The sequence below is a fragment of the Zosterops lateralis genome (genome assembly GCF_965231275.1).
Source record: "Zosterops lateralis genome assembly, chromosome: 12".
In the NCBI taxonomy this organism is placed as follows: Eukaryota; Metazoa; Chordata; class Aves; order Passeriformes; family Zosteropidae; genus Zosterops; species Zosterops lateralis.
The window spans coordinates 7217997-7244292 of record NC_139772.1 but is presented as its reverse complement, the minus strand read 5'-3'; the positions used below and the strand labels follow the sequence as shown (position 1 = coordinate 7244292).

General features: G+C 38.8%; 2 protein-coding genes across 6 annotated transcripts in view; one reads left to right on the top strand and one right to left on the bottom strand.

The window, feature by feature from the left end:
• Positions 1 to 23875, bottom strand: part of PHKB (phosphorylase kinase regulatory subunit beta) — a 70394-nt gene extending 46519 nt beyond the window's left edge. For 2 of the 5 annotated variants that reach the window (XM_083870349.1, XM_083870348.1), the window contains exons 1-7: positions 23757 to 23875; positions 15172 to 15261; positions 13254 to 13392; positions 12504 to 12603; positions 10670 to 10777; positions 8711 to 8791; positions 4997 to 5112 (exon numbers count right to left, since the gene is read on the bottom strand). In XM_083870349.1, coding sequence (XP_083726475.1) covers positions 4997 to 5112; positions 8711 to 8791; positions 10670 to 10777; positions 12504 to 12603; positions 13254 to 13392; positions 15172 to 15261; positions 23757 to 23826 — 704 coding nt within the window. In that variant the 5' untranslated portion in view covers positions 23827 to 23875. Of the gene's footprint in view, positions 1 to 4996; positions 5113 to 8710; positions 8792 to 10669; positions 10778 to 12503; positions 12604 to 13253; positions 13393 to 15171; positions 15262 to 21251; positions 21365 to 23756 lie in introns of all 5 variants that reach the window. The other 3 variants (XM_083870350.1, XM_083870351.1, XM_083870352.1) reach the window with 3 other exon arrangements.
• Positions 23876 to 23972: 97 nt separating this feature from the next.
• ITFG1 (integrin alpha FG-GAP repeat containing 1) overlaps positions 23973 to 26296 on the top strand; it is a 72123-nt gene continuing 69799 nt past the window's right edge. The window contains exon 1 of the mRNA XM_083870353.1: positions 23973 to 24186. Within this exon, the coding sequence (XP_083726479.1) occupies positions 23988 to 24186 (199 nt within the window). The 5' untranslated portion in view covers positions 23973 to 23987. The remainder of the gene's footprint in view (positions 24187 to 26296) is intronic.

The window sequence follows — 26296 nt, the reverse complement described above, 5'->3', positions numbered from 1 at the left end:
AAAAGTAAAATGTTACATGAGCTATTTCCCAACAGTGCCAGAGTTCATAAAGAAAGTGTAACAGTCCCAGGTTTCTGACACTTCTGTCCAATGCAAACCCTCAGGTAGGGAAAGGCCTTTGCTCTGCTCCCTCAGTGATGACAGACAAGTCAGGCCTGCAAATACTCCAGAGGTCCAGCTCATTAAACTAACACCTTTTACATTCTCTTAGGCAGTCTGGTAAAACAGACCCAGAGCACCCAGTGAAACAAATACTTTATTTTGTTTATAAAACTAATTAATGAAACTCTGTTTTATAATAAATATGCAGATAATAAACACTAACAATTCCTCACTTCTATGTAAGAGGAGTTGTGACTCTACTGACAAACAACTTCATCATCCAACCCCCCCCCCTAAAATTTTACAACAATTATATTGGCAGAAATCTGCAAATACAGACTGTGCTTCCATCTTTATTTTTCTATACTCCATGCAGCACTTTTGGATGGAAGCAAACATTTTACCTTACTCTAAATAAACTGATTTTTACTATCTCTTAATGTAAAATACAGAGTTTCAAATGATTAATAACAAATCCATATTTTAAATATGGGGTCTAATTATTATTACACAGAAAATATTGAAGATAATGAAAACAATTCAATGCAGTTACAGATTTTGAGTTTTTAAGTATTACTTTACCTGTGTTGGTTCTAATATTAGAAATACTTTAGACCGATTTCACATTTAATCATTTATAAAGCTCCATGTTCCTTTCTGAAACACTGCCAGAAATAACACTCCTGGGTTTCAGTTTTAATTGTTCAACAAGAGAAAGCTGACCAGATTTTTAACCACAGCCTGCTCTGAGCACCTGCCTCTGTTTGATGTCTTCTGCTGCTGAAAGCTTTTAGAACTGGAGAATGAGATGAAGAAATAAACTGAACTCAGAAGAGTTGGGAATGTAATTATTTTTCTGGCTTTGTTTCAAATACATAGAAAAAAAAGGTAATTGTTCTAAAAATTGCTTTTTTCTATTTATCACCCAGCCATTGATCAAATAAATTGGCATGATGACTCAAAACAGAACTTTTCAGAGGAATTCAGTATTATTATCAAACTGCATATACAGAAGATAAAAATCAGAGAAATCCTGCACACTGGGGGCTGAATGATATGTTAAAATCTTGTATTTCCCTTTCAAGTAACAGTCCTAATATCAAGATTATATATTTTCAAAGTGAGAAAAAAGTTATTGACAAAAGGTAGAGAAGTAATAAATGTTCAATTTGAATTCAGATAACATAAAACTACTCAATCTGTCTACAAAATAGGATGATACCACTTGAGAAAAATTCAAGGCAAACATGCATTGCTTCCTTGAAATCTTCTCTACTTTGCAGACTCAACCATTATTCTACAATAAGACTAATTTAATAATTTACTATAATTCATCAGCATTTTTCTGCCTCTAGTTATTGAAAGCCCCTGGAGACTTCACTGGTCTCACAATTACTTACCAGTGACCATATAAACATCCCAACATTGTCAATCACTTCCTTCACCACACACACAAGTACTACTTAGATTATCAAAAGTTTTACAGGTAAATTACAAGAGGAAGTCACTTTAAAAGAAAAAAGAAATCTGTGAACAGCCTTTGTATCAAGTGTGTCTTTACAAGAGTCAACAATCACACAGCACAAGGCTCTTCAGGACTGTGATCACACTTCACATGCCTTTCATTCCTACTGATTAATGCCTTCCTGTTGGGCAAATTGCTAAAGAGGTTCTGTAATAAGCATTATGCTTGTGTCTTTGTATAGAAAATACATTCCTCATACTCTACAATTTAGTAACAAAAGAAATGGACTGTCTTAACAGAACGAATTAATGGCAAAATATATTTTAATAAATGTGTTCCTTCCTCCACTCATTAAGCCACTATGAACAGACTGCACTGACCTGTGGGACTCTGCCTGGAGAAAAAGGTGTTTACTTGGAGATGGGCCCAAAATAAAACCTCACCCAAACCCTCATAAAATATTCCTCTGAAAACCTCACAGGATCATTAAATCATTGGCCAGAAGGGACATATGGAACTCATCCAGCCCAACACAAAACCTCACTTGAAGCCTGCTATCATAACCAAGACCAATTTAAGTAAACCACAGCCAGACAAGCCTCACAAGCCTCCAAGGATGGAGATTCTGTTTTGAGCATCCTGTTCTTTCCTTCTCTGTGCTTCAAATGAAAAGGTTTATTTTTAATGTCCCAACTGAACCTCACCTGGTGCAATCCTTAGACTTTACTGGAGCTGCCAATTATTTTACCATGACAAGGATTATCAAGAGCAGCCTTGCAATCATAATGCCATGGGTAACATTTGACCTTGAGCCATATTTAGGGAAGGGGAAGATGAGACTAGCCCAGAGAAACCACTTCCAGCTTGCTAAGATTTAATAGTAAATGCATTTAAACAACATTCATAATTCTCACTGCTTTTAATTTTTGGATTCGTCCCCTCAGTAAAGTATCTGAGGGCAAACACTAAAATTTGCATATTTTTAGCAAATGTAAATCAAAATTCATCTTCAAGTATATCCATCCTTAATCTTCCTCCTGTTCAATTTCCTGCCTCCATTCCAGTGCTGTGCATTTCAACTGGCACATCAAGCACCACAGAGAATGTGAAAAATAAACAAACAAGAAAGAATTTCTACATTACTAATAATTTTGTAACTATATAACTCAAACTAGATCAAGGAAGGACAGCACTACAGCAATGTGCTATATAGTCCAGAGACAAGCAAGAGTGAGGCTCTGCAGTTCCAGATTTGGGATATGAGGATGCCGCACTTTGGCAATTTCCTAATTCTCACAGTGCATATGGGAGGTGTCAGAGGCACCTTGCAGACGCCTGCAGAGCAGCTTGATCAAACAGCTCCAGGACAAATTAATTTTTGTGAAGTTCAGCCGTATGGGAAGGGATCACACTACAATAAAAGCTGTTACAAATCTTGCCTTTGAACCAATAAAAGGCATCAATTTGCATACATCAGTGAAGATGTGCTCCACAGAGTGTTCTGCTATTTATCATTTATCAGAAGTGTTTGGAGCTGTACTATGAGAGAATACCGAGACTGTGAAGGCTTCAAACATCTGCATCTTTTAACATGGGCCTTAATGTGCAGCTATTATTCACAGACTTCCAACTGCATAATATATTCTTTGAACAGAAAGCCTCTTTCATTGAAGTACAAGATTTACCTACTCATTCTGAAAGCAAACACAGCCTGTATGGAGATTTCCAGCAGAGGCTTTATGGGTCAGGAGTGCACCATCCTTAACACTGACCACAAAGAGAGCACTTTGGGGTCCATAATCACAGAAAATCCACATATACATCACTTGTGAGCAGACCTGGTACTCGTAATTGCTTCATCAATTTAAAACAAAAGGGTTTTTATAGCTCTCTTTGGTAGATACAATTGCAACGCAAAGTATAAAGACTATTTCAGTGTACCCAGGGCTTTCCTTAATAATATCTAAATATGTCCTTTGATGCATGTTCCCCTTCCATTTTTCCTGATTTATGAGAACTAGGGAAATTGCCTGCCAGCTTTCTACAGTGAAGCAGAGTATTCACATGTATACAAAGCAAGATAAATAGGGGCAATATTTGTTTCTGATGACCAAAGTCTACTTCTTAAATTAGGACCAAGCTCTGTGCTTCCCTTTGTGCTAGCTCAATGATCTGTTAGATTGGCCCAGTCCATCTCACAAAACTTTTACCCTTAGAAAAACCAACCTATAAATGTCATTCTAGATAAAGACAAAACAACATGTCTATTTCCATCTGCTTAAAAGATGCTCAGTTTTCTCTGGAGGAAATTCACATATTGAATAACCAGAATGCTGCAAGCAACAGGAGACACAGGAGTGTCAGTGCTCCTTTTGCACATTTCTACAAGGTGAGATGTGGAAAGAAGCATTTGATTCTCTATATGAATGCTCATGTAGTCTGGCATTGTACAATTTTACAGACACAGTAGGAGAAAAGAAAACTAGCAGAGTAATAAAACAGATTGTATAACAACTTGGATTTTTTAGCTCTCATATTAATAAAAAAGTTCTACAAAAGCCCTGAAAAAAACACCTAAATTAGGAATTTTGCTGCAAGGACATGTTACTGTATCTTTAGGTTAAAGTATATTTGCCTGTATGTGGACTAAAAAAAAATTAATTCTCAATTGAGAACACAGATTTCCTTGGCAATATTGAAGACTGGAAGAAATGTATATTCTTTGCAAGCCCTTGATAATTAGGATGGTAAACAATGTTTTAAAAACCCTAACATATCCAAGCTATAGCCATTTATATGATTAATAAAATCTCAGAAGTGAGAAAGTGAGAAAATAATAGTAACACTAGAAAAATCGAGTTGTCAGATTACAGATTTGATCCTTCAAGGCAGATAGACATGAGCAACTCCTCTGAGGTGAGCAGGACAAGTGCAGCATTGAAATGCTGCCAGCACTGCTCCCTGACCCTGACAGGGCTCAGAACTCGCAGCATCAGAAGATCTGGGAGAAGAGTTTGGGACTAAGCTGCTCTCCAGTGTCCAACACCTTCTTCCCACCATGGTGGAGACAAGAATATCTAAAAAGCAGGATATTCCTGACCAGTTTTGTGAATCCCATTCCAATCCCACTGCACATGCCTCAAGACCCTGAGCTGTTCTGAACACAAATTTCAGAATTATATGCATGCAGCTGCACGTAATTATTGGAATTTGAATACTCAAACAGCTACACATCCATGTGGTTATTTCAGCATGCATATCATGATGAAATTATCTTCACATTTTCCCAAAATACATCCCTCAGTCTTTAGAGAACCTTAATTTACTTCAAACAGTATTTTCATGCATTATTATTTTTAGCTCACCCCATGAATTCTTTTCATTCCTTTTTACTTGCTTTGACTAAAAGGGCTACATTTGCTCACCTACCTTGAGTGCAGCTCTGGACTGCCATTGTTGTATTTGCTGCCTCTTTCCCAGACACCAAAATCTGGCACACGATAGGCTCTTTCCACACAAAACACAAGATTCTGGATAAAGGACACCTGCAGGAAAGAAAAGTGACTGAAGGAAAATGAAAGCACAGTTTTTCTGGTTTTTCCAAAAGACAGAGCTGCTATTCCTTGTAACTGTTCCTTCTTCCTTTTCTGTCTTAACCCAAAGAATGATGTTCCCGAGTTCAAATATTCTCTTTAAAACCAGTTCTTAATCACAATATGTTAAGAGCTGTCCCACACGAGGTGCCAATGTGAACTTATGCAAAAGTTCCAACAAAGGTAGGGATAAAAATTATTTCATATTCAAGACACATATTTTATGAGCTCCAAAACGGTGATATTTTGATATTTTCAAAAATATTTATTGTAACGACATCAGAAACCACAACAAAATTATAACACAGAAATCTTGGTGCTTTTTCTTAATTCATTTTACAAAAATTGATATGCCACAGTTTTATTAAATTAGCTTCAGATAATACATATTTATGCAGATTCAAACACACTCTTCGATAAACACAAATAAAACTCTAAACTAATTTATTATAATTAAAATCTTTGCTTGGACCAACACATTTCAACTGAATACCGATGTACTGAAGGGTATTTTAAGGTATTTAAGGTGTATTCAGCTACAGCTGAAGACTTATTTAAGCAGATAATTTTTCCTGATATACACTGTTGAAAGAGACATTTGGAGTTGCTTGACTGTAGAAAAATGAAATTGAGCACAAGTTTTATAGTTCACTTTAAAGAGTCCACAGATTGGAGCTTAGAGAAAATTTAACCACAAGCACAAGATTTACACTGGTTCATCCCCTCCCACCCAAATTATTTTAGGGGACCGGGGAAAAGAAAATATTGCAATGGCTATAAACACAACCATATTGGGGAGCTACAGAGAAGGATTCACTTTGCTACCATAAGTGTTCTTTTGGTTTTTTTTTAATGAGCTATGTAACAAACCCCATCTTTTACTGAAAGGTATTTGCCTGTATACCTTTGTTTTGTCTTTTTTCTCCATTTTTCTTTAAATTTTAAAAAATTACTATTTCAGATACACTCTTTAGGCTAATACCAGTCCACCACCAATATTATAATTCTAGATACACTTATCTCTCTTTATTTAATGTCTCTCCTAAAATTTCACTATGAGGTGTACAGTTATCTGCAGGCTAGATCTTTCCATAGTTACTACTTTCAGGAAAACCCTGTCCCACTATTCATGCCCAGTTTATTCATCCCTGTAATTTAGCATTTGCTTGTATTAAAATGAACTTTCTCTGAATGAAGCCAGAACACCCAGGGATTAAGAGTGTGGCTTTTCCCATGTCTACCAATAACTGAAATTTATATGAAGAAGTAATGGCACCACATAGTAACATATAACCTTACTGATTATTTTTTACCAGTGATGATATTTGGAACACAGGAAAAAAATTATCAATTACAGACATTTTATGACACTAACCAGGGTTTCCAAACAGCAAAGAAGCCATCAAATAGCTAGTTGTAAACCAAAATTTTCAGAGAACAAATTATTCATATCACAGGCATGTAAATACTACAACCAGATCAATACTATGGCCATTACAGAAATTATGGGTTGTTTTTTAAGCTTATTTATGCAAAGTTGAGCATGTGGAGATGGAAGTGTAATAAAGAGCACACATCCAGCATGGATGCCTGCAAATACTCATGGTGCTGGCTAATGTGTGACTAACTGCTCTAATTCACACACTCACACAGTCATACACTGTTGTCTTTGCTAGGGATGCAAAGATGCAGTTAAATTAATTTTTCCACTGCCAACAGATGAGAGCAGAGGGGAACTCACTGACAGCTGCCATGGAGAGGCAGCATTGCCTCTGAAGCCAAGAGCTCTGTGCACAAACACTCCTACAGCCAGGTTGCCACAGTGCCCATCTGCCAGTGCCCTGCACCCAGTGCCCTCACACTGCACCAGCTCTGCTCCTCTGAGGGGAAGGGCTGAACCCAGCCAGCCCTGGGGCACTGAGGAGGGACACCCAACTGTGGGTTTGGGCAGCAGGGAGCCACTCTGACACCTCCACACCCCCCTGGCCACATCCGCACTGCCACATGCATACTGCCACACCCCCGTGGCCACATCCACACTGCACCATCCACAACTGCACCATCCCCATGGCCACTGCCACACTGCCACATGCACACTGCCACATCCCCATGTCCACATCCACACTGCCACTGCCACACTGCCACATCCCCATGGCCACATCCACACTGCCACTGCCACATCCCCATGTCCACATCCACACTGCCACTGCCACACTGCCACATCCCCATGGCCACAGCTGCACGCCTGTGGCCACATCCCCATGGCCACATCCACACTGCCACAACCTCTAGACACCCCAGAAACCTTGGACATCTCATCATCACATGGTGTTAACACATTCTGACAATTGCTGAAGCCACACAGAGCCCAACAGAACATGCAGGTCTGTGGTACAAAAAAAATAAAAAAAAATAAATCTGTGAATCTCCATAGTGCAGAGATTTTGTTGTTAGAAAAACAAGATCCCGGCAAGGAAGTGGAGAATATCCACTAACTGGAGTCTGTAAACATGCACGTTTTTTGCAGAATCTGTAATTAAATGCAAACATCTAGAGGATAACATAAATTATATATCAAGCTAATTAAATACTTAATTATATACATTTGCCTCCTCACAGATATAAAGGCAGTTCAGAGGAAATAATATAGACCTATCATATGATCTAAGAAATAAAAAAGACATGTTGCAGCATTTAGTTTTCTAATTATATAAAAAAAGATTACTGAAGACATATGTTCTAGAAAAATAATGCAAATTCACTATTACTGGAAAAATCTCTTTTTTTTAATAGTAGTACTGCAAGCACATTTAAGCTTTTTAAGGCAATACAGCAGCAACTATCAAACAGATCAGAGTAAATTCAAATAAATCCAGATTAAGAAAATTGGAGAAAAAAAGAATTAAAAAAGTATATACATCTGTGTTTTCCATTCCGGTTCCAAAACATAACCTCATTTTAGAGCAGGCCAGCAGGTTGTCCTGACATGACTTGTACTCAAGCCAAGGCTATTATTATCTTATTTACAGAAGAGTTAGCACTCTCTACAAACATCTCTTACTATGATATAAAATTCTTTTAGTTTCAATTAAAGATACAGCAAAACTTCTTAACACCCATAGGCCCATTGGTGTTTGAAGAAAGCCCTGCAGCTTCTCTGAAAATTAACCCCATTATTTCTTATATTGAGTTTTCATTGAGCAGGATGCATTGACTGAGGGTTTGAAATAATGTGAAAAGTGAGAACAATGTCAGTAGAAGTTAATTGTCCTAAGAGACCTTTTAATTCTTGACCTTGTAGCTACCAGAAATAGCAGAGAACTACAGAACTTTCAATGTCATATTACATTTATTCTTTGCACAGCTAGCAATTTTTTAGCTATTATTTCACTATCCATTCATTCTATTACTTCTTCTGAGTTCCATTCAAAGCATAGGATACCTGCAGTGTATTTTCAGGACAATTACTTTACAGTTGGTAATGAAATAAAAACCAGAAAAAAACACAAACAATTTGAAGCATGTTTTAGGACAGGAAATCGATTTGTACCTCATCTGTGTTGTAGATAATCTGCAGCCCCGAAGAGATCATCTCAACCAAATAGAGGAGAAATAATGACAGAGCATTGATCTGGAGTAATTAAACACAGAAAGGAAACTGTAATTAACTGTATGTTTATTGGAGTCAAGTAAACAAAATAAATGCGGTATAATTCACTAACAAAGATGGTCCCACTGTAACACATTTCTGCTTCTTCAAAAATCCTGGATCTAATGAAGTGGAAACAATCAATTGGAAAAGATGGCACAAACAAGCATTGTCCTCTAGAACTTCTGATGCTTTATGATTTCTTAATTTCAAACCGTGCTAGGAAAATATTGTCCCTTAGGAACACTGCTTTGACCCACAGGTGATCACTTTGGTCACAAGCTGTTTTCATGTTTGCATACATGACAACTCACGAGCAGGCAGGTTACCAGAGAGGCAAGCAGTATATTGAATAGTGCACAGCACACCTAGAAAGAAATCCCTTCAGCCAGGGTGGGAATTTTGGCATTAGTAGCTGTCAGGAGTAGAATTACAACATTCAGATATGACCAGATATGTGAAGAACTGTATTTTTTTTTTTGTACCCATACACAGCATTTATTATTAACAGTAATTACCTTTGTAATTACTCATTGAGGAATTGAAGGAAACTACTTGTTTGTTTTTTTATTACAGAACTTTTCTATACTAGAGAACGTCAGTAGAGAAACTAAGTAAGAGGTATAAAACAACAATCTCATTATATGCAATTTAAAGAAACCATATAGAACAAAAAAGTGGATTCTTATCTGGAATATAACAGATTAAAAATTAGGTCCAAATTCTAAAAATCCATAAATATTTAAAGACAACTGACTTCATTGTCTTAAAACAAACTGAAAAGCACCAAGTACAGCAATAAGGGCTACATAATATATTCAATTTTTCCCAGCTGAGCCCTCTCAGTTACTCTGTAGTCTTGTCTCCACAGAGCTGAAAACCTTCTAATTTTTGAGGTACGCAGATGACAGATGGGAATGTGCATTTATGTTTATGGGAAGGGTTGAACTGCCACAAAAAACAGACTTTAAACTGTCATACAGTGCTCCTCAGGTCCCCAAACTGTCTCCTCCTATAAATAAAACATGTGCCTTTTCAGGAAATTTCACATAGTCCAAAATGCTAACTTAAGATAACTCCATAAAGCATTTTCCCCAGAACACACATTTTCTGAATCCAACACATTTACTGTACAAACTAATTAAGTAATACTGTCACCATGAAATGAAATAATCATCAACCTACTGGGTCAGTTCTGAATAATTTCACTCTGAATTCCTGAGCTAAAAAGTGTGTGCAGACTTATGGAATGCAAAGTAACAAGGTCATGAAAGCAAAGGTGGGCCTGAAAGTAAAGAGAAAGGGAAATAAAAAAAATAAAGATTAAAACTCTGGAAAATGGGAGACAATGAAACAATCAAACCAGTGAAGCAATCAGGTTATGCAATGACTCTGACTAGGAATCATTGTGCAAAGCAGTAAACAACAATTCCTAACTGCTGTCAGTGTACATTAAATGAATGAAAATTGCTCAAAATTATGGAAACTTAAACTGGGAATATTCACCCTAAGATTACACTAAATCTTTCACTTCACTGACTACAACATTTTTTTTGCCAGGATTATTTATTGACAGCCATCTGCTGGTCTCAAAAAGAAGCAACTTTGTACACAACCAACCATCTACCTCTACAATCTCCCAGTTATTTCAGTACCTTCTGACCAAAACATATCACTCAGTTATGCTTCAAAACACTCTGTGTTTTTCAGCAGAAGATGCAAAAGGCAACTCTGTTTTACCACATACAGCACATCTAACACAAATCTAACCAAATTGAGACAGCTGCATTATGGAAGAATGGTGACAACATTATTAAAAAATCAGCCAAACGTGGATTGACATCAGCATGGATGTGTTACCTGAAGGTGACCATACTCCTCATGGGAGAAGACCTCATCTCCAGTGTGTGCATTGAACACAGAATGCAGACATGCAGATGGTTTGGGGTCTTGTTTAAATTTCTGAACCTAAAAGTGAATGAAAAGCAAAACATAAAAGCAAATGCAATAATCTCAGTATGTTTGACAACCATATTACCATATTTATTTGGTAGATTGGCAACCAATTCCCCATATACCTTATTTAAATTATTATTACTATTGGTATTACTACCAAATTTTAAAAAAATCTTGATTTGACCACCATGTAAACCTTATAATCAAGTGTCTTTTCAGATCAATTATTTTATGGCTGGTAATTAAATGAAACCAAGGTAACTCCATAACTCCTCAAGTCACGCTTTGCTCTCCCACAAATTTTAAAATTTTCTAACCATCATTGCCAGCACCTGATCCACATTTCACAGTATTTTCAACACTGATGCTACCTTCCAAAGATTTTCTTCTCTATCAAGAAAACACAGCATGCCTCAGAACAAGCAAATAAGTACTACATTGTGGAGTCTACTCCACAAATACATTAAATATACTTCAGGTCATGACTTATATGTTCGTTGGCAATAGAATTCTAAACACCTGCATTTTTGCTACAAGCAGCAGCATTTGCTCAGGTCATGTCTTGGGCACATATAATTCACATTATTAAAAATATTTCCCTTTTACATGAGGCCACACAGAGTATCTCAGAATAAAGTTGAGCTTGAGTTCTGTCTGTTAGGTACCAGAAGCTGTTTATTTTTACACTGTAGGAAGAAAAAAGCTTCTGTAGTAAACAAGGCAAAACCAGACATGCAGTGTGCCAGCAGTGGGACACCTCTGTCAATTTAATGCTCATTATTCCTATCTGGCACTCCCCATCCCCAAAACAAACAACTGCACATCCAAGAGAAAAGCAAAAGCTCAAATGTAACAAGATACCAGACTCTCAAGAAACAATCCAACCTCCCAGAAAATATAAATCAGCATAAATAGAAGTGGCAATACAATACTTGGTTATCATTATTGTTACTGATACCACATACCTGTGGACTTCCCGTTTCAGTTTGTGTGCTCAGCTGTGAGGGAAGCTATGGGCTTACATGAAAACTATTTCTAATTATACAGTTATAAGTCACTGACCTGAAACTTCAAATAACCCCATGGAATACGTGTATTTAACTACTTGTAGATCCGCTGCTAACCACTATGCAAAATTTGTCCACCACACCAAATTTTAATAAGAAGGCCTGAATATTCAGAGTACATGCACAAGAGAATTCCAGGCTGAATAAATCAACTGTGTTGCAACATAAGCAGCCTACTCTGTTTCCTTACTCATTTTGGAAACGTGTACCCTTCTGATGTCATTAAGTAAAATACTGCTGGAAAATGTCTGCTAAAGAAACCAAACAAAACAATCAAAATGATTGCCTAGATAAGGAGAACTGTAAACACAATAACCAAGATAACAGTGCAAAGAAAAATCTCCAGCCTTAACAAAAAGTAGTTCCACATCTTTCCATTTTATCACTAAAACAACCCCCCCCCCACAAGTACTAATGGTGCAATATTTAAATAGGACAAATAACTGCAAAATGAACACAAAGAAGTTTCAAGTATCCCGTGCACTTTTCCTTCTCAAAATGCTCACATCTTCTACTCCCTAAAACAATGCTGCCACCTGACAACAATGAAGCAGCTGTTCTGAGCTGGGGCAGCCTAACACTGTGAATTTCATCTGTATTTAGGATTTGTTTTCCCGGTTTAATTAATCCCTGGGAAGGAGGCGGGTGCCGTGTTCGCAGCACGGTTTTACCTTATCGGCCTGGCGCATGTAGCAGTAGAGAATTCCTCTCATGCACTTTATGGCAGAATGCTCCAGCTCGTGGGTCCTTCCCTTGTCATCATCAATGCGCCTGGGTGAGAGAGATAACTCATAAAACAAATTGCAAATGCATTAGTGGGGAGGAAGAAAAAAGCAGAGATTAATGCTTTGGAATATTAAGTATTTAACTAATGCTGTTGCATAGTGGTGCCCTCACTCGTATCTACATATTTACAGCCCTAGTTGTCCTTTCTCATTAAAAATAATAAAAACAATCAAAGAGTTTTTGTCTGGCAACTTACTCAAGCATTCCTCTTTCAAAATTTAAGAATTAAAAAAAAATCCTTTCTGATATTATAACATCCAGTCTCTTGCAAGTAAATGATTATTAGTACTAGCAATAAGCCTGCCAATGCCCTGAACTCTCCTACTAGACTTAAAAGTATCCCCTGAGTATAATTTGCCAGAAGAATCTCTATTTTTAGTAGCATGCATTTATTCCACTGCAACAAATACTGGTACCAATTACATTGTATCAAAACATGTTTACTTACCAAAAGTAGAGTGACATTTTTAACCTAGCACATTCCTAAATATTTTTACTGAGATTTGGTAATGCACCATTCTCTGTGGGTTAACAAATCTACTTTTGATAAAGCTTCATCTTTTCAAACTTTCCCAGGAAACTGAATAAGAGAGGGAATGTAACCTGGCAGAGACATGAGTGTAGAGGTTATTCACCTGTAAGCAAGGGCCAATGCCCAGGCACAGGCAGCACAGTAAAGGCTGTCATGGACTTTTGCATTTTGGTTATTCCCAAAAGTCTTGGTAGGGAACAGACCTGTGGTTGGGCTTTGATGGAGCAGCAGTGTTGATTTAACTGGAAGAAGGAAAAATAAAAAGATTGTTATCAACATCTATATTTCTTCGAGTTTCTAAATAGATTTTCAGGAACAGATCAAGGTGTGAACTACCTGTTGCAGAATGCACAAGATAAAATAAGAGAAAGGTAAGGAGAAACGCACACAAGAATTGTTACATTGTTTTTTTCAGACAAACTTGACCTTTTTACACAAAACCCCAGCAGTATTCAAAACTATTTCTATGACTGTTCCAGCACAACTCACTTTGTACAGAATTTCTACAAAGCATGCCAGTAATTTCCTTTTTATGAAAACAGAAGAAAAAAGTGACTACAGTATGTCAACTGCCCCTCTCCAATCAGTTAAATGCTTAAACTTTCCAGAACTCTACATTCATAAAAATTACATTTTTAACTCAGGCCAGATGATTGTATTGATATTTATAAAAGTAGAGGGGAGTAAGTAAGGAGAAAAGACAACTACAATTATATAACTCAGTATCTTGATGTGATTATGACAGGAATTTTCAGGTTGCCAAAAATCAGTTAGAAAAAATACTAAATATTAATTTAATTCTTTTTGTTCTTCAATATTTTGCATTTTGGAAATTGTTCTTCCTAAGGTTACATAATAACCAGAATGCTACAAGATTGAAACTGGGCTTAATGCCCTCAAACATGACCTCTAACATTAATCCCTTCAGCATAAAACAGGAAAGCAGGTTTTTTCCACAGAAGTTGGAATTTATTGTTATCAAGCATCAATTTTAAGAAGGCCTCTTTATTATCTATGTAGAATACCTAGAAACTAAGTATTTTAAATGAAAATTACAAGGTTTTACAGCTTTTTGCCTTATGTTCAGTGTCTTGATACCCTATAATAAAACCTTTGATAAAGTATTACCTGAAAAAGTCAATATAGATTATTATAAATGAAGTATAAATTCAATAGCAGATTTTTACTGTGGCAGCAGCATAATTGCCTGAGATGAACAGCAAGCACCACCACAGATTTGTTGCTGCCAAGTGTTAAAAAAGCCAATTAACAGTCATCTCCTCTGTAAGAAAGCTAAAAAGCAATGCATCTACAAAAAGCAACACATCTATGGACAGACCAGGTACAATCCAGATTTCACTTCAAAAAACCATCTGAATGAAGGGAGTCACATCCCACATTTTTAGAATGATGGGGAAACTGTTCACTATTCTCCACCCTTGCCTGAGTAAACCTTAAATTTTAAACTGTCATTTGCACAGCCATTAAACAACTGATTTTAGAATGGAGGCAGGACTTCAGTATAACACAAACCTCCTAAAGCCCAAAACAATCAAAACAAATTGTTGTTTCTTTAATGGTTTTAGCTTAAAATAACATCATATGAAAAACACTACAGTTGACTTGAAATTAGCTAACAAATAAAATTTCAGCACAAAAATACATTATGGTACCATAATAACAAAAAGGAACTTCTAACTGATCACCTCCCAGACTGTTCCAAGTACTACAAGAAAGCTTTTGTCCGTTTAAATTTTTCTTCAGCTGCGTCTGGTCAATGCTACAATCCAAAGCAACTCCTTTATCCAAAATAATTCTAAATTCAATCTTATAGCTGAACTGGATTTTCAACAGACATTTTGATTTTCAGCAGGAAGTGTAACTTAGCCCTCCTCTTTGCACCTTCCAACTTCCAGCAGAAATTTAGGAAACTATCCTTAAGTAGGAATAATGTAGCATCAATATTTATCATGCAAATATCAATTCTAACTCACATCTGGGTTCAAGCATTATTAACTTACCAATTCTATAGTAATGGTTTAATTTATCCCAAAGAGTTTCCCCCTCTGGCTTTGGAAGATTAATACATTTAAGTGGCTCATAAATTGAACCTAAAATAAGAAGAAAAAAGAAAACCAAAATCAAGATCAGAATCAGTTTCATAATGGTAATATTGCTAAAAATTACTGCAATAAGGTATTTCTTAATGTTTGTTACACAAAAGCACAATTTATTGAATTTCAACTGAAACAAAAAAGTTGTTTTCTCTACAGTCTCAGAGAATTTTTTTCTACAATACCTGTCTACACAAACCAGACCTTCACCTGTATCTCCAGTGCCTCAACTGCAGCAAATGCTACATAAACGTAGAGTTAATTATTAAAGACAACTACTAAATGTTAAGAATTTTCTATGAACGTTTTCTTAGAACTTAAGTACGTTACAGAGAAAATTCCAGAAGATATGTAGGAAAACAGAAGATGGACAAAAGTAGACCATACTCAATTATTACTGCCCTACCTGCCTTCTGAAATGGTGGAGATGTTGAACACCATCATTGTTTCACCTACTCAACCTTGTCTGCACCCACCAGAGTCAGCTCAGCTGGTGTCATGTCAGAGTAAGAGTTGGCTTGTTCCCACATGCTACTAAAGCTTAAACCAGCTATTCAACAGACAAAGCCCTCAAGTTACCCATATTCCAGAGAAATATAATGCTGTCAAACCCCCATCTTTCATTCTCACTGTCCCACATATTGACTGCTGCCCCACCTGCACCTGAAAAGTCAGTTTTACTGAGAGCTGAAACAAGCTACCTGCTAAAAATTACTGGGGGGAACCATTTCCAACTTCTAATTTCAGAGTAACATCCTGCTCTCCTCCACAAATCACTTGGGCTTTGCTCAGTGTTCTGGATGGCAAGACCTCCATGAGAGCCATGTGCTAAGAGGAAGAATGAGAATTCTCCCTTTCCGGACTGCCCGCTGCCCTTGGGAAAAGCTCAGGGACTGCAGTGCCAGGGAAGCCCAGCCAGCCAAGCAGTTCTGGCAGGACACAGCCAGTGCTCCTTTTCATGGTGCCTCTTTGGCAATCCCAGCACATTCCCAAGCATCAGACACGAGACTGTCCAGATACAGGACTCTCATCCCCATGGAATCAAGAAAACAAAAGGAAGAAAAAGAAAAGTGTTCAAGAAATAGCTGGATGTGGAACTCAGTGCCATGTCCAGTTGCCAAGATGGTGCTTGGTCAAATGCTGGACTTGACGACCCCAGAGGTCTTTTCCAACCTAACTGGAGTGTGTGTGGAATGATGACAGAAGCTTTATGAATCAAGTCCTTTGGTGGGGAGACAAGAACATGTCAAGCCATTCAAGAATGCAAACCTCACCCCAAGTTAGTATTACCTTTACTTTACAATGACAGGAGTGAAAAAATCCCCACCCCTCCCCAAGCAGAGCCCTGGGTGTTTGCTCTGCTTGGATGTCCTGGTGATACTTCCCAACTCTTCCGAGCTTCACCTACAGCCTTTCCTCATTGGGAGAGGTTAAAATAGAAATAAACACCAGCATTTGAGAAAGGGCCAGAAAGGGAAGCACAGTCTCTCTCTAAACCCAGTATATTTGAGCTGCCTAAAAAAATCAAAGTCAAAAGAAATGAAATTGTTCTGTAATGGAAAAGAAAAACTTGTAGCATATCACAGCTTTTGTATCTTCTATTAAAATTACTAACTAAATAAATAAATAATGAACATTCTGAACCAATTTAAATCCTTTTTTCAAAGCTATTTTGTTTTTCTAGTTCTTTTAGCATATAAATCCCTATGAATTAAATGATTCATAATTTATCCTGTTACACAATTAATTCAGTTATCTTGCAAAAGCACACAAAACAGTGAGCTGCAGTAACTGTCATTTTGTGCAGTGTTGTAGTGAAAGGACAAAACACGTAAAAGAAAAAAATCTTCAGAAAGTCAGTGCATAAAAAGCAGCAAATTTATGAGAAATTCACTTACTAGATTTTCAAAGGCAATATAATGATTCTAACTTTTAGATTAGCTAACTGAGTATCATACATATATCCACCATCCTTTGTGTGGGAAACAGGTTCAGAATGTTCACTTCCTGCAGGCTCCTAACCCCAGTGTGGCACCAGAACACACAGATGAGCATCCACAGGCACAAACACACAACTCAAAAGTTCCTGAACTAAAATCATTGTAATTTAAACACTTACCAGACAATCTGTGACCCTCTGTGGCCAACAGAGAAACAAAACAAAGGTATCAAGAACAAAAAGCAAACATATTGTTCTATTTCAGAGCATTCAAAGAATTCAACTTTGTGCAGAAAAAATATTAAACAGAATAGAGAGCATGAAAATGTCAAAACACCACCATCTACAAATTACATTATTCTAGATGTTTGAAACTTTTATGGAAATATAGTAAAACAGTCAGAGTAGACTGCTGATGGAACAGAAAGGTGAAATTAATTCAAAGTTTGAAAAACTGACAAAAAATAAAGTTCTATGCTTTTGAAGTGTTCCCTAAAATTACTCCTACTACAAGGAGAACTTGTTTAAATCAAAAGTTTCCACATATTCTTCATTAATTCCTTACTAGCATCTATATAATTTATCTTTTGCTCGGGTGTCTACAGCATTCTCCTGGAGAAATCATGTGGTAAATTACATTTCATTACTATCACAACCTAATCAAAGCAAGGAACAGGCAGGATAAACACAGAGCTGCTCCTTCCTTGTGCTTCTGGAGAGAGCCCATAACACAGAGGAAGCTATTTTAAGGATGGCTAAAAAAAAGTGTGTCTACAGTCTCATCCAAAATCTATTTGAGTTCATTTCAGCAAGATTAAAACCTGTCATAGACAGCTATTTTCAATTACATATTTAAAAAAGGTTTTCAAACTGAAAAAAAAAATTTTAAAGAGATGACAACAGCAAGACTGCAGCACTCTAAACATAACAGAGTGACATATGCAAATAGAGCCCTGGAGGTCCTGGTTTGTACAGTAGCACTCAGAAGAAACAGAATGAGGACATTAATTTTAAATACTGTTTTTCATAAATACATCACTTTATTATAACCATACAGTGTGAATTTTATTTTAGGTAAATAATTAGGTATGCTAGGAAGAACATAAAAATCCATTTTGTTGATTTACTATTTCTTCTGCTGTCTAGTAGTGTAACAATCCCATCCAACATTTAAATAGGGTATTGGGGAGTTCAGCTTTTTTCTCACAAAGAATGAAGTGTGCCCATTATTTCCTTACACCACAAGTGCATTGCTGCAAGCAGTACCTACTTCAAGATCAGTAAAAAACTGATAGAAAATCAGTGTCAATTCCTGTATTAATATAATTAATGTGTGATAAGAGAACACTCAAAGTCTTGATCCTAAGTCCAATTAAATCCCTGCTTTTCTTCAGACATTGCACTGACTAAATGTCCTATATTCATAATCTAAAGGAAAATTAATCCCCTTTCATTTCCTACCATTTACAGGTCCCAGAGTGATATGATTTCACCACACTTCAAGTTGAATGATTACTAAAAATTATAGAGATTCCTTTCAAAATAATAGAGAACAGGAAGCAATTTTGATCCTATGTGTATACAACCTCTGGAGGCTGAAAATATTATGTCATCCTGATGTTAAAGTACTTTCCCATCCACCTCATTTTTATTCCAGTCATACCTGAGACTGCTCTTCAGGGAAGAGACATGAACTGTCCAGATGTTTGGATTTAGAAACTATGGCCAAAAAAGCTTTGGACACACACACATCCTTGAAGATGGCAGTAATTGGGGATATTAAAGAAAAATAGGGATTAGAATGGAATTCTGTGCCAAGTCTATGGATAAAGACTTGCATATTTCAACAAGGATGGTTTATTCAAATTTTTCAAAGTACAGAATTAATATAAACACTTCCGTAAAGTTAATCCCAAACAAATGGAAGCAGCATGGCAAGAACTTTATTTCCAACATTTCACATGTCAGAAGAACAAAAGAAAATGTCTTTGCATAATTAAATCAGGTCAGGCCAAAAGAAAAAAGGTGAGAATACAAGATTTCTTTGTAGATTTGATTAGAATGAAAACTGACCACAGCCTTTGATGTGACACTAGGTCTGGATATAATCAAACACTTGAGACAGAGGTCAGCTCAGGACCTCAGATCACTGTAACTTTCATTACTCAGCATTAGTAAGGGCAGTGACAGCTTCACATTACAAAAATCATTGGGACCAAAGAGGATTTTATTTCTACTCACAGCAAAGTTTAAGAAATGATATCACACAGGGATTTTTAATCACGACATAGAGGAGGAAACTATGATCTTGAGTTGATCCTGCTTTGAGCAGGAGGCTGGAGTAAGTGACATCCTGACAATCCTTCCAAACCGAACTGCTCACAAAACAGGGCAAGGAAACACCAGAAGGGTTTGGAGAGGAAGATGCAAAAGGTATTGAAGTATTTCTCTACCTGAATACACAGTAGAAATAAGCAAAAGGTATGAATTGTCACCTTGGTTGAATGACAATAACAAATGGGTAAAAATTAGTTAAATCTTGTAATAGTTTCATTTAAATAGCATTGAAGTGACAAAGCTTTTAAATTATCATTTATCAAGAAAAATCATGTGTAAATACAAGTAATTCAACGAGTATTTCACAGCATCATAGAGTATCCTGAGTTGGAAGGGACTCACAAGGATTGTCAAGGTCCAACTCCTGGCCCTGCACAGAACGAGCCCAGAACAGTGCCCTGTGCCTGAGAGCATTGTCCAAACTCTCCCTGAGTTCTGTGAGATTTGGTGCTGCGCCCACAGTCCTGAGGAGCCTGCTCAGTGCCCAGCCACCCTCTGGGTGAAGAAGCTTTTTCCTGATATCCAACCTAAACCTCCCCTGACACTGCTCCAGCCATTTCCTCAGGGCCTCTCGCTGGTCCCAACAGAGGAACAAGAAAAAAATATGCACCAATTTATTTTGTCCTTTCTCTATTTCCTAATCAACTGAAGGTAGTTCTCTGTCTAGTATGTTATACTTAATGGAAACTACTGAGTTCAGGATTTACAGTAACTAACACCACACAAAAGCTACTGAACACCAGAAATAAAATACTGACCATCGTGCCAGTACACAGGAGCTTCACATAACCAAAATGCCAAAGTCTACCACACAAGCCTTGTAAATGCTACAAGCAAGACAGGAAACCATTCAGGATATTCAAGGCAGGCATTGCCATTTCTGAGAATTCAAAACAATAGGTGTTAAAACTACTAAAAATGTTTATTTTGCATCATAACAAGAGAAACATCAAGTATCTATACAATAATTAGGAAACAGTACTTTTTTTTTTTTTTTTTTTACAGTGTCAACCCATCACATTTTTTGATGGTCAGAGAGGCAAAACTGAAAAGCCACAGGCAGGGCAGGGCAGTCCAAGCCACCCAGTTGTGTCCTCTTATCCGGGCACTCCCACCAGTACTTGTACTGCTACTGTGTTTCAACAGGAACTACACAAGAGTTCTCCCCAATCACAGAGTGTCACATATGGATACATCTCATCTCAGTCAAACTCCCTTCAAAATACACAGCAGCAGTCTTGACAACTTCATGTACCCTAGCTTCTGTTATACCTGAGGAGAAGCTGTGCCAGGGGGCTTTACTTTGCTTCCACTTAATTTCTAAATGTCAAACTTTGTAACCAATGACTGACTGACCAGAAATTTTACTTATCTCTAAGCCAGTCAAGTTGGGTTTTTTTAGGAGTCGTTCTTAAAGCAACTTTCACATGATTGTCATCTTAAAGAAGAAATTTGAGTTCAGAGATAGTTGCACTGAGGGATACTGACAGGAACTCTAAACAAACAAAACAGGAAGATTTGATAGTAGATTCCAATCTAACTAGATTACAACTTTCAGAAGCTTTTACTGAAAGAGTTCAAATTTTTAAGTTCTACTGTACAGGGCTAAAAATCTACTAACACAGAACAGTGCATGAAACAAAACACACAGTTATTTGTTGTTCAATTAAATAGCCACAAACAAAAACAAAACAGAGAACTGCACACTTACCAAACTTTAAAAAAGCATGCGCAGAGGAGGCTCTGTCATCATCCAAATTGGCCATTTCAAATTGGTGCAGCTAATCACAAACGTCTCAGGCTAAGCTACAGTAATTTTCAAAACTGTTTAGTAAATGTTAAAGGCAATCAGCATTAAATTAAGTGAAAGCAATGTTAGTGGCGTTATTAACACAACACAAGAGTGCACAGCACAAACTGTCATTACATCCTATGTTTCCTTCTCCTACACTGACCTCTTGGTTTTATTCTCCTTTTACTTCCATAAAACTTAGCTGTTTACCCCATCTGAGTAAAAGGACACAGTTTACAAAAAATCCATCTTTTGGATATTTGACATGGGCTTTGTTATTCAATAGGAAAATTGCTACAAACAACAAAGGTGATGAATACAATCTGATATATTTCAAGATGAAATAAAAATATTCAACTGGTCCACACTAAAGTGTTAAGTAACGTTAATGATAAGGAGCTAAAACTCTGCTTATGCACAGTGCTGCTTTCATTCCACATGAAATCCACATCAGGATGTTTCTTGCAGTCATATACATTACTTAATGCACAGAATATCTCAGTTATTTGAGGTAGGACATCTTTCATTTCGGAATACACAATAGGAAAAACGTGTCTGTAATTATGATGACAAGTTTTTCCAAGTCTTTAAAGTTTATGTTTTTTAAAGTAAGAAAAATTTCAGGGGCTTGAGACTAATCAACCTTTAGAGTATGCTTCTAATCAGAGTAGCAACAAATGAAACAGCATTTTATTGCTTCAGGAAGGGAAATTAAAACTTCTGAATAAAATTTGGCTTTACTGGGAAAAAAAAAAGTAATTCATAATTTAATACACATAAACATGCGGATACAAATCACCTCCTACAGGACTGAGTCTTACATGATCCATTGCTGCAGGCTATAAAGCATGAGTCACTGGTGCACTCCAGGCACGTGTGTCTCTACTCCATGTTTACTACAGCTTCCTCCAAGCAGCACACTAGTAAAAAAAAACCCAAACCAAACAAAGTGCTGCTTGTGAGCTGGGGCTCCAGCACAGGCCTCAGAAACATGTGGGAGAGTTTCTATCACTTTCTATGATAATCCCAACCATGTCTCCTTCCAACAGGGCCAGGAAGGAAGAAAAAAGCCCTGTAGTTATACAAATTACAACATAAAAATACAGCAGTAAACTTGAAATATAAGAACATTATTTTTATTTTTAGATATGAACGCTACCTGACAGATAATAAATAAAATTTGATTTTTAAATCAACTGTTTTATCAGAAAAACTTTTCATCTAAAAGAATGCTTATTTCTTGGCCAAATTTCTCCAGTTGTTATATAAAATGCCATCAACGAATCTCTAGACAATCTCTGGACAAAATCTGTATGAATTGAGAAAGAAGGCAGTGAACTTCAATAACAATCTGTCATTGCTCAGAAGACAGTTCTTTGCACATTTAACAAAACAGCAACAGGCAGCAGCAGCAGCTAAGACAGAGTGAAGTTTTTAAAACTATCAAATGTCTTGTGCAGACACAGGCCTGACCCTGCAGGGGTTCCCAAAGCCCGAGGGCTGTCCTGGGACAGGGGTTCGCTCACTGGGAACAGGCAGTGCCAGCCCTGGCTCGGGAGCCCCGCGGCTCCATTTGCCGAGCTCAGCCCCCTGCGACCGCCCACAAACCAACAACTCCTCCACCGGCACCGTCAGTCGTGAGACTGCTAATTAATCTACACATAAATCCAGCTTTTAAAGCCAAATTAATCAGACCGGTCTTTCAGCAATCGATTCTTTAGAGCCCTCATAAAGCCCCGTAGTAGCCTCACGCTGTCTGATCAGTTGTTAGAACAACAAAACAAACCAAACATGCAAATAAGTAACAAGTGAGTTTTACAAGCATGTATTGGCATGTAAATAAACACAGGGATCTTCTGGAGAACTTCTTCCGTTAGAACAATTCAACTCTTACTACGACTGTATCTTACTTTAAAAAAAATAAATTCAAACCCCAAGTGTTTTGAAGTTCAGAAACTCAGACTAACTGGACAAACATCACCCTCTGGTTTAGGCCAGAATGAGCTGCCCCACAGTCCACGACCAGAACAAGCGGTTCCCACGCTGTAAAGCGGTCACCTTTAGCTAAGAGAAACCCGGCAAAAGCCGGTACTTTATTCTAAACACTCCACCTGTCCCACAGCCGCAGCCCTGTGTACAGACGCGGCACTGACCCCGCCAGGAGCTGCCTTTGCCCCCTGGGCACAGGTGACACCGGAGCGGCACCGGGGCCGTGCCCGCCAAGGCCGCGCCGCCGCCACCCCCGGCTGTGTGTGCCCTGCGCCCCTCAGGGCCGGACCGCCCGGGCACAGCCACCGAGAGACACGGCGGGCATGGGGAGACAGCCCCGGGCCGGGCCGGGAGCGGGGCAAGGGAGCGCAGGAGTGAGTGACGGGAAGCAGAGGGATCCCCGGAGATCCTCCCGGGCAAGCCAAGAGGTCAGACCTGAGCGTTTGGAGCGAGCGCGCAGCTCCAGCATCTTCCAGCTGACGTCGGCCATATGAGTGGCCGCCATGGCGGAGCGCTCCGGGAGCGGCGGGCGCGGGTACCGGGGCCGGGCGGGCCCTGCCTGCCTCCCGCCGTAAAGCGCGGCCGCGGCCCCGCCGCCACTGCCGCAAACCGCGGGCGGGCCCGCCCCGCTGCCGTCAGAGCGCGGGCGGGGCGAGGCCGTGCGCGATGGGGGCCCGCGGGCCGTGCCCGCCGCTGGCCCCGCTGCTGCTGCTGCTGGCCCTGCTCCTGCTGGTGCTGCCGGCGCCCGCCCGCGCCCTGCAGAATGTCACCGCTCAGCTCTTCGGGCCCGAGGCCCGCGGGACGCTGGCGGCCTTCGGCGACTTCAACTCGGACAAGCAGACGGACCTGTTCGTGGTGCGCGGCGGTGAGTGCGGGGCCGGCGGCGGGCCCGGGGGCTCTGGGGATGTGAGCTCTGGGCTCCTGCTCCCCTCGCAGCGAACGGGAACAGTCCCGGTGGTGCCGCTGTGGCCTGGCAGCCCCGGGGGTGGCGGCGGGCCGGGCTGAGCGCGGGGCCGGGGCTGCGGGGCGGAGCTGCCCGGCCGGGAGAGGGGATGGATGGGCTCGGTGGTCCCTGTGATCCCCGGGGGTCTGTGCCTCTCCACCTGCTCGCCCTGTCCCCGAGCACCGCTCCAGTGCCCGGGGCTGTGCCGGGGGGAGCCCCGCATTGTGTGCGGGATAAACCTGACACACGCGTCCCTCCCCAGGTGTTTATTCCCCGTGTGGAATACCGTGTCCAGTTTGCGCTAGAATGGCTCATATAGGGCGCGTTTTGCTTTAAAGTGGAATTTATGGTTGTGAAATAATCTATAGTCTTCATCCTACAACTTGAGTGGTCGCAAATTGTTTTGCTCCTGCTTTCACAATATTTTTGGGAACAAAGATGAACGTTTCACAGATGTGGAGGGAAAATTTCACATTATCGTACTTCAAACATTACGTTAAAGTGTCAGGGTAGAGAAATTTGTCAGATCTGTCACCTGCCACAAGTTTCTCTTAAGGCTTCAGATACGGGGAGACCTCAAATCTGGGCTTGTTTTCAGTGGTCAGTGTTATTTGCAGACATTAGTCTTGGATTATTTTACTGTCTTGAAGCACATTAAGATAGTAATTTTTTTCTCAGATTCACCTTTTTTATTCCTTCAATCTCAGAAATGTTTTTCTAAGTAGCTTTGGTAAAGCATGAGTGACTTTCCCCTCTAGTTGAGTTATTGAAAAGTGTGGCTCCCTGGAAATGCTCCACTGGCTCATGTAGAAAAAAATGTCCGGATTTAAAATGAATGTCCATGATAAGAGATTTAATATTTGCTTTCTTATCTTTCAGATAAGTGCATATAAAAATGTGGATAGTTAAGTTTCAGAAACAAAATTCATGATTTCATTTTGTCTCCATAGTGGCACTTGATAAATCATTTTCCTGTTTGATACCTACACAGCTTGAAATCAGCTTGAAATAACATAGTTGAGAACGTTCTTTTTCATAACTTCAGTCTTGATTCAGCTACAGAATACTCCCAAAACAAAAGTTAATAGTTCTAAATTGTAGGATAAATGGCAGCCGATTTTAAGCAGTGTGAGGAAATGAGAACACTGGAGATGCCACCAGACTTTGAGGAACAGGAGTCTGTAAAGTAGCTCAGTCCTAATAATCTTGACCCTTAATAAGGAAATGGAGATGATGTCTTGGACATTTTGGTTGGGTTTTTTTTTTTCTTATCTTCATTACTTCAGTTGAATGACAGTGATGTTCCATATGCTCAGATGCATAAAAGAAAGTCAGATTGTGCTCATACCTTTGTAAGAAATAGTAAACTCGCTGAATGTAAGGGTCCAGAAGTATCCTGTTGCAAGGCCAATTCAAAAGTACCAGTGGACTCTGGGTTTTTTTTGAAGCTCAGAATATACAAATAAATGTAACTGTGCATACACTTACCTGTTTTGTGTGTCTGTGTAACAGGTCAGTGGGGAGGCCCATGCTGGTTGCTTGTTTCATGTCCCAGCTTCTGGCTATGCTTGATGCCTCTGCTGGTAGTACAGGGCAGTGAGTGAACATGCATTCCCCTCTTCACCTGCTGCATTGCACTGAGTAGTTTGTGATATTTATTCCATATATATGTGTGTGCGTGATATATATCACATATACACAGCCTGAGCACCTCTAATCTACATAATTATTGTTTGTATGGAAACTGTTCCTGATTTTTCACACCCTCCAATGCACTAGTTTTTTGCTTATTGTCCTCTTATCTCAAAAAGAATTCAGAACTGCAAACAGCATTTAGGATTGATTGTAATGCCATAGTAATTCCGTTCTCTGTTCGTGTAATAATTTTTAATAGTTCATTTGTTTTGACTGTTGATGAGCACTGAGCTGAAATTTTTATATCTCTATCTTTAATAGCTGAAAGATCTCATTTCTCAGTGTTGCAACTAACTTGGAACCTGGTATATGTAAAAAACACATTTGTGTCTTCATC